The sequence below is a fragment of the Malaya genurostris genome, chromosome 2 (assembly GCF_030247185.1).
Source record: "Malaya genurostris strain Urasoe2022 chromosome 2, Malgen_1.1, whole genome shotgun sequence".
Taxonomy (NCBI): Eukaryota; Metazoa; Arthropoda; class Insecta; order Diptera; family Culicidae; genus Malaya; species Malaya genurostris.
The window spans coordinates 24162990-24180017 of record NC_080571.1 but is presented as its reverse complement, the minus strand read 5'-3'; the positions used below and the strand labels follow the sequence as shown (position 1 = coordinate 24180017).

Below are 17028 nucleotides of genomic sequence, written 5' to 3'. Positions count from 1 at the left end.
TGTTGTTGAAACGCAAACTATGACAGCTGGTCAGAGATAAAGAAAAATAATATGAAAATAACTGCAAGAAAAGGAGGGTTGCCAAATCCAGGCACCCACACGCTCTTTGAACAGTGAATCGGAAAGTAAGTTCCGATCACTCAAATTCATAAACTGGAACAACACGTCAAAATTTGAGTATGGATTTGAGTAAAATTTGCTCAAACCATGAGTTCTCTCGCATTCATTCATACGATAGAGTAAGCGTTGAGTTTTCAAACATTTGAGTGAAAAAAATACTAGCAATTCAATACGTTTTCTATATCGGAATATTCTTATCGAATTTGAGGATGCAAGAATACGTCGTTTTTCATTGCCGCTTCTAGATCTGGTTTTTGAAACCATAAATTATCAATCATAGATGTTTTCAATAGAAATTTTGTGGTTTGAATTATGCTAAGTGAGAAGTACAACATAAGGATATCAACATCGCTCAATTTCGATTCCAAACCGGTCAAAAGGTTTTGAATCACTCTTCTGAGCTTTCCATTAAAAAGAATGAAGAATGACTTTGTATATAAACATTTACGAATAAGAATGTCTTTATTTTGAGTGCAAGAAACTCATGTTTTGAGTTAAACTCACTCAATTTTTGAAAAAAAAATATTTTTTTCCATATTTTGAGTAAAAAATACTCAAATTTTGAAAGCTTCCTCTCTTAACTCAAAAATGAGTAGATAGGTGGTAACTCAAGTTTAGAGTACGTGCACTTTTTGTGAATTTGAGTGGCGTGTCACTCAATTTTGAGTTATGTTGAATGAGGGTGGACTGAGTAACGAAATTTGTTGAGCGCGTCAACCCTATTCAAAGTGACATTATAAATATCTTTTAATTTTCTTAAACTTTATAAATGCGTTAGTAGAAAAGTCAGAGAATGATGAAACTCCCGTTCGAGGAATGGACGATGATGACTTAAAGTCAATTTTTTTATTTTAACCGTGTTTTCAAAAAATGGGAGCCAATAAAAACATAATGTTAATTTGTTTTAATTTTAATGTTTATGTTGATGTGTTTTCTTGGTAACTTTCAAGAATCGTGTTTTAAAATTTTATTTTCATCGTTAAAAAGATGTTACTATATTTGTGTTAGTTGGTGGTAAATCATTCACGGACACTTTTCATTCCGATTTAGCTTCGAAGTGCCTGATCGTGTCGTCGATTTGAACTTGAATTCTCAACAGTTGCACTATTTATGTACCATTTAATTCCACTAGTTCACTGTCACTTTATTACACTTTCACAAGGTCACTATACTTTAATGAAGCATAACAAACGTTACAATACAGATACGCGTATTTCGTTGAATTCTCAGTTATATACAATTTTTATTTCTATTTAACTAAAATCAGTACAAGACGAAAATGAACAAGAATTGACAACTCAGTTCGTATTTCCTCATTCAATTGCGACAGACCGTTGGACGCGAAATTCAGTCGAAATCGGTGGTTGTACTTGAGTCCACATTGATTCGAATCTCATACTGAGTTCCACATAGAATTCTGAATGGAAATATTTCGCCCACTTGAATTTGATTCGGAATTCATTCCGAACTGGGCTGACATCCCGTAAAAAAATAAACTGTTGATTTTACAGCATAAACAATTAATTCACAATTAGATCTATTGGTTACAATACATTTTATTGTAGCTTGACAAGATTTTTTCGTTTCCAACCTATCAATATATTGTTTATCCGAATACGACTTACTTTACTATGGGGTGCCTTTTGAAAATTAGCCATATGGAAGAATGGGCAGAACTTAATCGTGAATATCTAGACTTGTAATAACGGCAGCAACATAATTCTTTCACCATTCCATTAAAAATATGATCAGGAATTTAGGATAATATTTTGAACATTGTGAGATAACCACAAACAACTCAAAAATTAGGTTTTCTAAAACTTTGAAAACAACGCGGAAAACTCTACTTTTGTTTGGCTTTTTCACGCAAGGACGACGATTTTGAGGTAAGTCAGGCACATATTTTCATCTGAATGCTTATAAAAGGAAAACCGTGGTCGAAAATCGATCATTTCTTCTTGTGCGTTGGATGGAAGCAGACGTCGTGGGAATGATTTAATCAACCAGCAGCGACGGAGAGTGCACCTTCTGCGTGGTTAAAACCTCAAACCACTGGACTTCAGTCGTCAAGTGGAGCAGTTGGCAATGAAAGTAGACCTTTTGCGTGGTATAAAGCCTCAAACGCTTAGGTCGTGCATTCATTTGGACTTCAATCGTCGGGAGCAGCTGTCGTCAATTTTACTAAAATATTGAAATCCGAAATGAAATAATAGACATCAAAATTCTTTAAGGTGCCATTTAGAACCATAATTTTATACCTAAAAAATTTTGCGAAATTTTACTTCACGTACTGTATACGGCCCATTTTTCAACCAGTTGTAGTTTGTAGTACACTTTCTGCAGATTTGCTATATAAAATGCATAGCACCGGCTCAGAAGCCATTCATTTCGAATTTGGCTGTCGTCATCGTGTTGATTATGGTGCAATCGAAGAATCTCCAAGCGAAATACAATGCTTGTTACCGCAAGCGGAAGAAGCAGGAGACTCCAATAGAACACATATCAGTTTCGCATTCACGGACAACAGGCCATCCTGGAAATAGAAGACGGATATCCATCGGAATTTAAACTCAACTCGTCACTCTCCATCACGAACGCCTTCAGAAAAGGTTCTTTTCAGAACCACCATTATTTTATCATAAGGAACTATACTGGTTATTTCGCAAGGGGCAAATCACTCTAAACTTTGTCTGAACTCAAAAAAGTTTTACCGAGAGTAAAAAAGTTTAGCTGGGATTTCGCTGGATTAGAATGGGATTAGAGAAGTTTAGCCGAGATCTGGAAAAGCATAAGACATAAGAAGCTGTAAACGTGGGAGCAGAGATGCCAGATATTTTCATAGAAATTCTGTATTGCTTTGTATAAAAAATCTGTATTTATCTGCATTCACTATTGAAAGGAAATTTCGGAAATAAAATGATGTTTAAAGATGTTATTCCATTAGATTATCATTATAGAATGGCAGATGCAAGGAGCATTCCTTTATATCGTAAGTCCTTGCTGCACTGACAAGAACATTCAACGACGAAATTTAATTGTTTTTGTTATCAACCACAATTGAATTGTAAATCCATATACATTTTTCGTTTGAAAATGATGACTTGGAATTCAAACGCCCAATACGCAACGTCAAGTCAGGTCATACAACTTTTCAGTCTGACAATAAAGTTTCATGACGCCATGACTTCCTTGAGCATCAGTTCAAATTGGTTTCAAATTATGATATAAATGTATTTCAGCGTTCATCATTAAACATCTGCACGAAAAAAATTTCATTTTAATATGGGCAATCAAACACGCTCAGACGGAAAAGTTTCATTATTTCTTCCTTACTTTTTGTGGTATCTGTATAAATCTGTATTTAATTTGATAAATAATATAAAATCTGTACTCTGTATTAAATCTGTATGCGCATGTAAAAATCTGTAATAATACAGATAAATCTGTATAAATGGCATCTCTGCGTGGGAGCTCGAATGACAGATACACTTCAAACAAGATTAGGCAAAACTAGGTTGGAATAGTTTTAAATTACCCAAGCTTATCTAGACTAGTTGGGATTAAATGAGATTAGAGAAAATTATTTTGGAATGACATGAGTTTATTAGAATGAGATTGTCTAGAGTTTAGAGTGATTTGCCCCTTGCGTATTATCGACTCGGAGATGCTGATAATAAACATTTCATTATTCTTATTTTTCGGTGGTCAACCTGTTCCGTGCATGAAACTGCAATAATTCTAGAAACGCGCGGTGTACTGTCAAATTGTAATCGCTGTCATAATATGCGTTCTTTTTCAAACAAACTTTTCATGACAGCAATTTGAAGTTTAACCTGCAAAGTTCTTTTCCCGAGTGTGTTTCACTTATTTACACGTGTTTGAAATGGCCCCGACTAAAGAAAAGGCCGCCGCGGCTCCGAAGGGCGAGAAAAAGGTCAAAAAGATGCACAAATTTAAGAATGCTCTGCTGGCCGATGGAGTGCGTCGTTTTGCAAAGGGCAAACAGTTGCAGCGTAAGAAAATGTACTCTTTGAAGAGTCTGAAGAAAGTGCGTACCGAGAAACCCAAAGTCGCCATTACTATTGTGAAGAAGATCGGCGGAGCTAAAAACGGTGGTGAGCGTAAAGTTTTAGTGAAGAAAAACAAGGGCTATCTGCCAACCAAGAGCATCGTTCGCAAGCGTACCGGAAAGCGCTGTTTCCGCAACCACAAGCGCAACACCCGTAAATCACTGACGAAGGGAAAGGTGCTGATTCTGCTGGCCGGTCGCCATAAGGGAAAGCGTGTTGTCCTGCTGAAGGTCCTGAAGTCGGGACTGTTGTTGGTCAACGGTCCATTCGCCCTGAACTGCTGTCCACTGCGTCGCATCTCGCAGAACTACGTGATTGCAACCAAGACCCGGGTGAATTTGAAAAACTTCAAGGTGCCGAAACACATCAACGATACCTACTTCCGTAGAGTGGTGAAAAAGAAGAACACCCGTGCCGAACGAGACATTTTCGCCGAGAAGGTAGAGAAATACGTTCCATCAGAGCAGCGCAAAACGGACCAGAAGACCGTTGATGAGGCACTCCTGAAGGCTATCAAGGCCCACCCGGAAGCCAACGTAGTGAAGCGCTATCTGAAGTCGATGTTTTCGCTCCGGACAAATCAGTTTCCGCATCGTATGCAGTTCTAAGGCGCTTTGTTTATTTAGGGATTAATTGAAAGCTGCCAACAGTCAATACAGTTGGATTCTATATCGTTTGAGGAAATACATTTAAAGAAACTATCTTTAAAGTAAAACAATCGTCTCGCAGTTTCTGTTTTCAGGAAAAGAAATCGCCTTGAAGTCGTTTGTAGTCAAACGGAAAATATGTTGTTCAATCAGTGTTTAAGTGTATGTTCGTGATGGATTTACTTCATTTTTTACTTTTCTAAATTGGCTGACCCACAAGCAGCTAAGTTTTCATAATTTTCTAAACCTAAAATTTCAATTGTGGAGAAAGTTATCAGAAACAGTCAAGAATTCAAATGAATCTACAATTTTTCAGGTGTTCATACTTTTTTTGCCCTATTGGTAATTAGTTGGCGGTAACTACAGTTACTAACAAGTGAGATAAAACTTCAATAAACCTCAACCAATTCTTTGTTTCCACTGATTAGATACTCATTAAATATGCGGGACATATACACCCCGAATCTGTATTTCGTTCGAATCGGATTGTTTCGATCGAATAAGAAATTTGGCATTCTGTAGCTCGATCGAGTTCGAGTTTTCCATACAAAAGCATAACTCGATCGAATTAGAGAATGCAAATATTTACATTCGTTCGACAAGATCCGATTCGATCGAAATACAGAATAGGGGTGATATTCTGGTAGATATTTTTTTAGAACATCCTATTAGAAAAAAGGAAGTATTTTTTTGCGCTACTGGCCGAAGTTCCACAGAAGAATACATTTTGGATTATTTCAAAATGTATTCTTCTGTGGAATTATTTATTTTTCGATATGAGCTGAACGGGTCGAAGGAAGAAATGCCTGGGTGTAAAAAGACAAATCTCAAATGCTTCCACCCGCACCAAAATGATCGATAAATGTTTTGAATATTGACTGAGTTCAAGGGAAAGAAAAGTAAATGTACGACGCACTGTTTCATCGAATTCCCTTTGCGATTAGATGTTTCCGTATCCCTAGCGAGAGAAGTTTAACAAATTGGTATTTTATCCTTCCCTAAGAATCGAACGGACACATTCATTCATTTTTAACAGGTCGAAATGGTTTTGTTATCTATATTATAAAAGTGCCATAAGTATTTCACATAGAATTGTTCGACAACATTTTTGGCATCACTTGACATATTTTTTTTCTATTCGAGGGTGCGAGTTCAATTTACGGAAACCAACAACGTTCAAGGAGTTGTCAGGCTTTTAACATCTACAACTCAACTGATTTTAGAAAGATTTCCGATATCACATTTACTGCTTGTAAACATTTCTGCACATCGATTCGAGTAGATAAAAGTGTATATTTTGAATGAGGTCGATATTTCAATTAATAACACCCAATGTCAAGCTCAAGCTCAATGTCTCTGGGTGTTAGCACAACCTTGAGACAGATTGAATGATGCTGTCGCGGTCCCAGGGCTTGTCTGTATCCTTACTCAATGGAGAAGGATGCACACTAATGGTGCCATGGGTAATATCTGCCAAGAAGAGGCAACAATACTCAGAATGGGAACAGTAAAATGGATATGTTCATCTTTCTGAGTGTGCCAAACTTGTCAGGCATTGTTCATGCTACAACAAATACTACACTTTGATCTAAGGAAGAGAAGCGATCTACTAATCAAATTTGATCTCTTTTGCAGTATGCAGTTGGTTATATCGAATCGTGTACTCTTTGATACCTCTTGGAACCGCAAATGGAGTGGATAACAGCGCCCGAAACATCCACACATAGTAGTTTAGTTGCTTGTTGAAAGTAGCTCTCTTTTAGATTACATTGTAGTATGCTTGACGCTTTCTCAGACATTCGACACTTTTACTTAGATCCAAACTAATGATTCACTCACTAATCAATCATCACTCATATTCTACTATGCAAAACATATATTTATTTCCTCTTCCAAGATTATAGATTAAGTACACCATCAAGCCATATTTAGTAAGTATAATTTCTATTGAATATCTTCTTTAAATATTTCAACAACGAATTTACACATGGTGAAAGGATCAATGCACAATTCCTGGCCGCCAGTGTTCAGTTGGTCAACATAGACTAGTTCGTCTGACAAGGAACTGAGATTGTATATCCTGGATCCAAAAATGGGCCCGGTTTAGAATCTGCGCTATTCAGCTGCCCGACCGGTAAACTCAGAAAAAAAATGTCAAGCTCAATGTTACTCAAGTCATCATGATTTTCACTAACGGAGACGACAGTTTCGTATACAAAATTCACAGTTTTCAAAGGAATTCTCCTCTTCAATGTCGAACCGATTTGCACTCAATTCGGCTCAGTAAGTAATGATAATGCTCAGCTACTGCACTGCCCAAACTCTCATATCTGTCCCATATGGAAAATCGGCATGTCGAGAAAAAGACGATCAAAAATTTATTAACCATTTTTTTTTTGATTTATGGTGTGACCTAATTCTAAATCATGGTATTATTACATGAAATATCGGTTATACACCTTTGCTATTCCAATATTGCAACAAATGAAATTGGCACTAAATGGGACTGATATGCGGGTACTTTGCATATGGGACAGACATGAGTTGATATTTTTTTCACATTTCATTGAACAAACCCTCAACTTTGATTGCAATTTCTGAGAGTATATTGAGGATAGATTTCATTCCTCAAGCGAACTCAAAATTGGCGAAAATCGATATGGGACTGATATGCGAGTATGCAATGTGGATTTGTTCTGAGCGCCGTTCACCGCGCACAGGAGATCTTTTCATCAAAATCCGGAAAGGATTTGATGAGTAGAAGCAGGAAACGATGTTCGGAGTGTTTTATTAAACCTTAGGTAGTTATATGTTTTTAAAAACCTTTACAACATGCATATTTCGGTAGTAACATGTGATTAGGGCATATCGCACGATAGGCCCTTGCGAATGTTACAAAATATAATGCTCATTGCTCGGCTCTACAACCGCCATTTACACAATAATCGATATAATCTCGTAGATAGAAGCCCAATCTACGAAATTGTGCGCAATATGCCTTACGAAAAAAAATACGAAAAATAATGCTCATTACTCAAGTTTTAAACATGAAATTTTAAAACTTGAGTAATGAGCATTATTTTTCGTAACTTTCAAAAGGGCATATCGCATGATATGCCCTAATCACATGTTAGTACCGATTTTTGGAACGGATTTTATGAATAGGCGCATACATTTTTAGACAGTGGTTCAATATCTGCGGCAAATCTAAATTATAGCCGGATCTGATAGAAAAATATACTAAAAGACCATTAAAATTTCCCTCAAATTTCCAAGACAAGGGGTAGAGCAAACTGTCAAATTTTTTTGTCGTGAATACAACTTACTTTACTATGGGGCGCCTTTTCAAAATTTACCCTCTGAGAGAGTGATAAGTTTTTGATCGTGAATATCTCCTGTTATATCTAACGAATCAACATAATTCTTGCTACATGCCATCGGAAATATGATCACAATTTTATGATAAAACTTTCAGTTGTGTGACATATTCTTAAATAGTTCACAATTAAACTTTTCTGAAATGTTTGGTATAAACGAGTATCAAAGAGGATAATTCATAAGGCGCGTTTGCCTTTCTCGTATTTTGAAAGCTCATAGCTCAGTGATCTGTAGAAGGATTTATATAATCTAACTACCAATAGAATCGAAAATCTTCAACTTGAACGTGTATTACAACAATATTGAAGTTTTTCAATAGTACACTATTGAAAAACCTGTTTGATTTAACCCATGACAGCACCAGCCAATCAGAACGCGAGATGTCTGTATCTATACAAGAGCATCCATATAAAAGTTGAATGGTTCACTTTTCCTATCATTTGCTGAGCAACTCTTCCCGAAACAAGACACACGACAGCAACATCGAGGACCTGTCGTCTCATTGTTTCCCGATATGAATGCACGAGACACCGTCAGCACAATGACACCGAAAAAGGCAGCCAAAAAGTCCAGCAAGGCCCATTACCGAAACAAGACACACACGAGAACCATCTCAGATCTCAATATTTCCTACCAAAAGATTCATCAAGATGGGAGTTAAAATAATTTGCACCGTCACTAACACATTCAATTACGAACGGCAATGCGAAAGCGAAAGTGATGATTTTGAACACATCTTTATACTAGTTTACAAATATGCCGTGCGAAACTGAGTTGCCACAGATCAATATGTATTTTTGTCGCGATTACTTTAGTATGCGGCCGAAAACAAAAATTGTTAGAACAAATGTTTCCACTTGATTTGCGCATTCTACTTTCCAGGCGTATCAGAACTGGCTAAACTTAAAGCAATTCTAAATATTTCTTTATCACAGTGATGTGGTCATCCTGAAAAGGACGGGGTTTTCAACGGATGGCCAGCTGCAGATGGCGAGGGATGATTTTAGAGATGGGCAATTCGCTCCTGAGCTGTTCCAGTGAATCGAATCATTGAAGTGAGCTGACAGCTCACAGCTCTTTTCAAAAGAACCGCAGCTCACCAGCTCACTCTTTTGCTACCCAGTTCACTGCATTATGACGCAGGGAACACGCTACGAGCTGATCGGATCTTCGGCTCTTTAAGAGATTCAATTTAGTCGACATCAATTAAAGATAAATTATTTCGCATGGCATTCATTGCATCATTGCAAATCAATGATTCAATTTCGATCATGCATTTGAAAAAAATCGGTGCATAAGAAAAACGGCGCACAAAATGAACCTTAAGTTCAAAATAAAAGAGCTGATGAGCTGATACATCGAATCGATTCACTTTGGTGAGCTGATCGGTTCGGAGCTGTTCACCAAAATGAGCTGTTTTGCACGCCTCTAGATGATTTTCGTTTTCGTTGTCATGGGCAGCGTTACCGGTCCACTCCAACACTTCGGCAACCAAGTACTCCATCACTGCCGCCAGATAGACCGATGCACCAGCACTGACACGCTCGGCGTAGTTCCCCTTCCGAGGCAAACGATGGATTCTGCCGCCAACTGGGCACTTCAGAGCAGCACGGTTTGAGCGGGACTTTACCTTGCCCTTAATTGTTCCTCCACAATATGCTGTTAACAGCTCGACGACCCATTCAGTATTACTGGCTGCCGCTCTGCTAACTCTCTCTATTATATCGTTTCACTGTTTCCCGTTCTGCGTATAGGAAAGGAATTCTAACAAAGGGGACGTCCTACCGTGCTACCACTAGCACGTATAAAAGGAAATGTGATGTGAGAAATAGCGTCATTTAAGTTAAAGCAGCTACTCTGTACGTACGTCCATTTCGTCATCTAACACTCGATGTGGATAGACGAATAACCTACTACGACTAATTTCGATTTTGTTTTATTTTTTATTCGCAGTTGTCTACCTACCCAAGTTATGGGTAAAAACCGCCATAGATCCGAGAAGGATCCAAAGGATGCTAAGCGTCTGAAGCCAAGTGATGTACAGGTAAACGACCGTTTGCTGAGTAAAAACCAATATGCTGATCTGCCAGTAGATGTCGAAGAGGAACTGCAGAAGAAGGAAAAAATGCCGCCTTTCTACCTGAAGGGCTTCCCACCAACTCTACGCTCGGATTTCAACACACTGATCAGCAAAGGACTACAGGCAACAATCCGTTTATGTACTGAAGGCTACAAAATAACTGTTCCGACTTTGAACCACTACAAAGGAGTGGAATGCTATCTGAAGCAGACAAAAGCGGAATACTTCACACACGATATTGCCGCCAACAAACCTATGAAGGTTGTAATTCGAGGACTACCCGACATGATGGAAGCCGAACTAAAGCAGGCACTGTCGGAGGCTGGACTAAAGCCTTTGATGGTATTTAAAATGAAGCGCCATAATACGGACAAAAAGTTTAGAGATCAACTGTACCTGATTCATCTGGAGAAGGGCTCCATCACCATGAGTCAACTGAAAACGATTAAATCGTTATTTCACATAATCATCGAATGGCAAAAGTATAAACCGGTACATCGGGATGTCACACAGTGCACGAACTGTTTGAACTACGGCCATGGAGCGAGGAATTGTCACATGAAAAGTCGGTGCGGGAAATGTGCCGAACCACACAATACCAACGATTGCCTACTAGATGACATCGCTGTAAAATGTGTGAACTGTGATGGCGACCATCCATCTACTAGCAAATCGTGTCCCAAACGTGCTGAGTTCACAAAAATTCGACAACAGGCATCCCGTAAACAATCAACGCACAAGAATGTTCCACAGAAGGATGAAATTAATTTCCCACGGCTCCCACCGAAGAGGGATATTCCGAATTTGCCGCCACTTCCTCGCAGCAATCCAAAGACTTCAGCCTCTGGATCCCAAAAAGAATCTTCCTCAAGAATCCCTCCTGGATGGGGCAATAATCAACCACAAGCAAAGGATGACTCTGGTGATTTATTCTCTGCTGAACAACTGATCGTCATTTTTGAAACAATGACAACAAAACTACGAAACTGCAGAACGCGGTTAGATCAAATCAACGCCTTAGGCAAATTCATCATCGAATATGCAATATAATGAGTTGGTTATAGTAAATTGGAATGCTTGCTCACTCAGGAGCAAAACTGCTGAATTGTCCGACTTTCTTCAAGAGAAGAATGCCGATATTGCTATTTTAACTGAAACTCATCTTAAACCTGAAATTTCTATTTTTATTTCCAATTACAGGATTCACAGGCTCGACAGGACAACTACCAGAGGAGGGGGAGTTGCCATTGCCGTTAAACGATCCATTCAGCACAGGCTTCTGTCAGCCCTTAAATTGCAACTCATAGAAGCCATCGGAATTGAGATTACAACGACGATGGGACCCATCATCATCATTGCAGCGTACTGCCCCAAACAAACCAATCTTCGAGATGGTACGTGTGCATCATTGAAGCGAGATCTGGCTATGCTCACTCGACGACAGAACAAATTCATCATTGCTGGGGACCTGAACGCACGGCATGAGCTGTGGGGAAACAGAAGACAGAATCGAAACGGATTCGTACTTGCCGAAGATTACGAAGCTGGACAATACAACATCTTCGCTCCGGATCAACCAACGCGACTTTCCAGATCGGGAGTTCATTCCATTTTGGATATATTCATCAGCAACATCGCCATAGACAGCTCTCCGGTTGTCTTCAACGAGCTCTCTTCCGACCACTTTCCAGTAATATTGACGTTGGGATCTTCACCAGAAACAGTGCCTATTCAACCTCGGAGGAACTATTATCGCACCGATTGGGTCCAATTTCAACATATCGCCGACCAACTTATTAATATCGATTTGCCACTTGATTCCCCGATGGAAATCGATGCAGCCCTATCTTCCTTCCAGCATTCAATCACAGTCGCTCGTGATAGGACGGTTCCAGTACAACATATGCCGAGTTCCTCTCTTCAAATTGACAGTGTCACCAAGAAACTCATCCGACTTCGAAATATCTACCGGAGGCAGTATCAACGAACTGGCATTCTAGATAGGAAGACTACTTATAACAACTTAACTAGGATAATCCAGGAAAGGATATCTGAGCTTCGCAACAGGAACTTCCAGCAAAAGCTTCGAGTAATTCTCCCACATTCAAAGCCCTTCTGGTCCTTAACGAAGGTGCTTAAGAAAAAACCGAAGCCTATTCCTCCTCTGATGTCACCCCAGGACGCAGCTGAAGGAATACCTTTAATCACACCAGTAGAGAAGGCAAATGCGCTAGGCCAGCAGTTTGTGTGTTCTCACAATTTAGGACTTAACATTGTTAGTCCATATGAAAGAGCCGTTGCTGATAGCGTAGCTGAGGTTGACCAATCAGACAGCTTGGTTCCTGAGGAAAGTAGAGTCACTGCGAATGAGCTGATGGCTTTTGTGAAAAAATCCAAAAATATGAAGGCCCCCGGTTTCGACAACACATTCAACATTGAGCTGAAACATTTGAGTATTCGCTCATTTGTCTTCTTAGCTAAAATTTTTAACAGGTGCTGGGAGCTTGGTTACTTCCCTTCAATGTGGAAGTTAGCTAAAGTTATCCCAGTTTTGAAACCGGGGAAAGATCCTTCCTTTTCCAAGAGCTATCGGCCCATCAGCTTACTCTCTGCCCTATCCAAGCTGTTTGAAAAGTCAATACAAAGGCGAATTCTTGCTTTTGCAGATGAACAGGATATAATTCTGGAAGAACAGTTTGGGTTCCGGAAAGGAAGATCCACCATCCACCAGCTCACAAGGGTTAACAACGTCATCCAGCAAAACAAAGCAGTGTCCAAAACGACTGCCATGGCAATATTGGATATTGAAAAGGCATTCGATAATGTGTGGCACGATGGCCTGGTGTTCAAACTGCATCGGTATAATTTTCCCATGTATCTTATTAAAATTATCAAAAATTATCTTGCAGATAGAGCATTCCAGGTTTCTCTGAATAATGCACTTTCAGAAAGATTTACTATTCCTGCTGGTGTACCCCAGGGAAGTATCCCATTCTATACAACATTTTCACATCAGACATCCCACCTCTTCCAGGTGGTGGTGTTCTGTCACAATTTGCTGATGATACTGCCATTCTTTACAAAGGTCGTGTCATTAATGCTCTGAAAAATAAACTACAGACAGGTCTGGACGCTTTAACGGAATATTTTACAAGCTGGAAAATTGTGATCAATGCAGCAAAAACTCAGGTCATCTTGTTTCCACATTCAAGATCTCCAAAACTTGTTCCATCAGACGAATGCAGAATACGATTCGGTGATGAGGTCATTCAATGGTCCGATGAAGTTATCTATCTAGGACTCACCTTTGACAGACATCTGATATTCAGGTCACATGTTGACAAAATCGTGCAAAAATGCAGCATACTCATTAGGTCTCTGTATCCGCTGATTTGTAGAACATCTAAACTATGCCTGAAGAATCAGATGGCTGTCTATAAACAAATCATCTACCCCGCAATTGAATACGCAATCCCTGTTTGGCGGGGCTGTGCACGAACACACAAACTTAGGCTTCAGCGCATTCAAAGTAAGATCTTAAAGATGATTCTAAATCTACCCCCTTGGACAAGAACTAGTGAAGTACATGAGATGGCCTCACTGGATATACTAGAACAAAAATTCGAACAATACTGCACGAAATTTGAAGAGAGGTGCTCAATCTCTGAAATACAAATAATTCAAAATTTGTACGTATTAGGTTAAGGATAGTTATAAGTAGGTAGACATTTTATAAATAATTAAAATAAATATTATGATTAAACATTAGTATGTAAAACAAGAGTAACTATAACACCTAATATTAATAACGAATCGTATGAACAACAAAGATGAAAGGCCAAAGGGTCAAAACACTTGTACTGTAAAATGTTGATGTAATACACAAAAATAAGATTAATAAACAGATATTTATGCATATGCATGCTGTACGTACGAGACACCGTCAGAACGATGGCTCTGAAAACAGATAGAAAAGCAGATTTGTACCGTCACTAACACATTCAATTACGAACGGCAATGCGAAAGCGAAAGTGATGATGTTGAACACATCTTTATACTAGTACGGGGTCGTGTGAAAATATGCCATGCGAAACAGGGTTGCCATATATACAGGTTAATCTGTATTATTATTATTACTATCATTATTATTAGAATCACTCTTGCATACCGAAGATCGTAGATACATTTCAGACCAGGGGTGGCATTATGTATCTCGATTCGACTGAAATTTTATCGAATCGACCACGTTTCGTATTATGGTTCTCGATTCGAAGTCGATCATCGAGCTTCGTTCGACTTCACTCGAAGAAGTATTAGATTATCGAGAAGTTTTGGCATTATGGAACCAAAACAATCTAGCTCGTAAACGACTCAACTCGATAAGAAATGGTCGAAAGCCTTATTACTATCGACTATGAGTTTTCGAATACGTTTCTTTTTTATTTAGTATTGATAATCTTTATTTTAATGCATTGTTTTGTATATCGTTGTATATATTTTGTGTGTTTGGCATATTATGTACAAGTCGAACTGTTTAGAAAGCATATTAATTGAAAGCTGCGTGGTGTTTACTTAAAATAACAAAAGTAAGTCGAAACTAATCTATGCCCAGTAACTGTAGTTTGTAATAATATCCTGTGGAATGAAAACGTCGCTCAAACGGATTGTAGGAAAAAGCTTATTCGCTCGATAACAATGAGCAAATAATGTTTTTACCCATATATCTAACTCAAGTAAATTGAAAAATTTGTCCAAACACCTTGAAAGTATTTAGAATATTCCAAAAGCATCACAATCTCGTGCTATTAGCGTGTATTTGACTCTTCAATAGTACCTAAATAGATTATGAAGACTACAAAGAATGGGTTGCTCCTGGTATATTAGCTAAAGCAATATCTCCTAATAAATATGATAAAATACTACAAAGAAAGCAGCAAAACCTAAAAACATTTGAATAAAACTACACATATGGATGACGTAAATTGTGTTAGACTTGAAACAATACATGAAAAATACAGATTTTTTTTAATTATAATTTCAAAAGTTCATCGATAAATTGTGTACAAGAACACGATTGAAAAAATTCTTTACGTTTTCAAATGGAGTGGAAACGAATCTGCTTCTTGATTTAAATTTCAGAAATGTGTTCATGTTAATTTCGTGCGGCAACTTAAAACCGCAGTATTACAAACAGTTGAATTCTTTTCAGTACTTGAACTGAATAAATGTAATCGAAAATACTCGAACAATAATTCAGTTTAATTTTTTTCATGATTGCAATGTATATGGTATGTTATGACCAGAGATGCCAGATATTTTCATAGAAAAACTGTATCTGTATTTATCTGTATTCGCTAATAAAATGAAATTTCTACAATACAATTATGTTAAAAGGTGTTTTTCCAATAGATTATGGCTATAGAGTGGTAGATTAAATTTCATATCTTATATTATATTCATCGACGAAATTTTATAGTTTTTTCCTATCAACAACAATTGAATTATGGTGCTATATACTTGTCTAATTTGAAAATGTTCACTTCATAAGTTGAGATGGATTTCCAAAACCCAATATGCAACGTCGAGTCAGGAAATACAACTGTCAGTCTGGCAATAATGTTTCATGACTAACTAACTTTTAAGTTCAATTTAGTTACAAATTTTAATATAAATGGATTTCAGTGTGCTTCATTAAATATCTGCACAAAAAATATATATTTTAAAAAGTGATTTGTACGTTGATTTCTAAACGTTTATCTCGTCATTGCAATCAAATACTAATAGATAGCTCAAATACTAATAGATGGTTTAATTTTTTCCATAATACTTCTGGGGAAATCTGTATAAATCTGTATTAAATTTAAGAAATCTGTAAGAAATTTGTACTTTATATTAAATCTGTATGCGCATGTGAAAATCTGTATAATACAGATAAATCTGTATAAATGGCATCTCTGGTTATGACAGTTCGAGCAGCGTCAGTCGAAATCTTGTACCACATTGTTAGGATCTCGATCACGAGGTCGAAAGCGATACGTAATGCCTCAGTTCAGTCGAATCGACTTCAAAAATAATCGTTTCGAGCAACTCGATTCGAGATGCATAATGTCAGCCCAGGCCATTGCAATTGTCTCGTACTGAAATTTCGAGAAGAATCAGATATCTTCGAACTTCATAGCTTCAATAAAAATAAACTACAAATTTGTCGTACCTAGCTTCCTATATTAGCAAATTAAAAAGGAATTGTTTCAAGTTTGGAATATATAGTTGTAGAATAGTAGCTATTTAATGTAACAAATCTGTACTTTAATGTAGGTGTATCGCTTCAAATTCTATTAGTGAAAAAGAGGAAAGCTTGCACAATTCATACAATCAATCAACTAACTGATATTCGGAAAAGTGATGGGAGCGTGTCAGTTTTTTCATATTCACGACATCCAGTTATGTCTCTGACATTACTCACCCGCCTTTTTTATTTAGAACGTTAAAAAGCGCACTGAACAGAGCGAAATTCTGAATATAGATAAACTGGAGCAGACGACTATGCCACTACAGATTAACTTAACGGGGATAGATACAACAAACCGGAAAACGAGGGATTAATAATAAAAGTGTTTCGCCGTAGTTGCGTAAAAAAATAATAATATTAAATAAATAACAAGATGGAAAACAGCAAATCAACGTTATTACCGTTCGACACCTCCAACACGGAGTCTATCGGAACTCGATGGAA

General features: G+C 37.7%; 1 protein-coding gene across 1 annotated transcript; it reads left to right on the top strand.

The window, feature by feature from the left end:
* Window positions 1-3955: 3955 nt before the first annotated feature.
* Window positions 3956-4908, top strand: LOC131430574 (large ribosomal subunit protein eL6). Its single transcript, XM_058595647.1, has one exon. The coding sequence runs from the start codon at window positions 4004-4006 to the stop codon at window positions 4796-4798; it is 795 nt and encodes a 264-aa protein (XP_058451630.1). The 5' UTR covers window positions 3956-4003; the 3' UTR covers window positions 4799-4908.
* Window positions 4909-17028: the final 12120 nt, after the last annotated feature.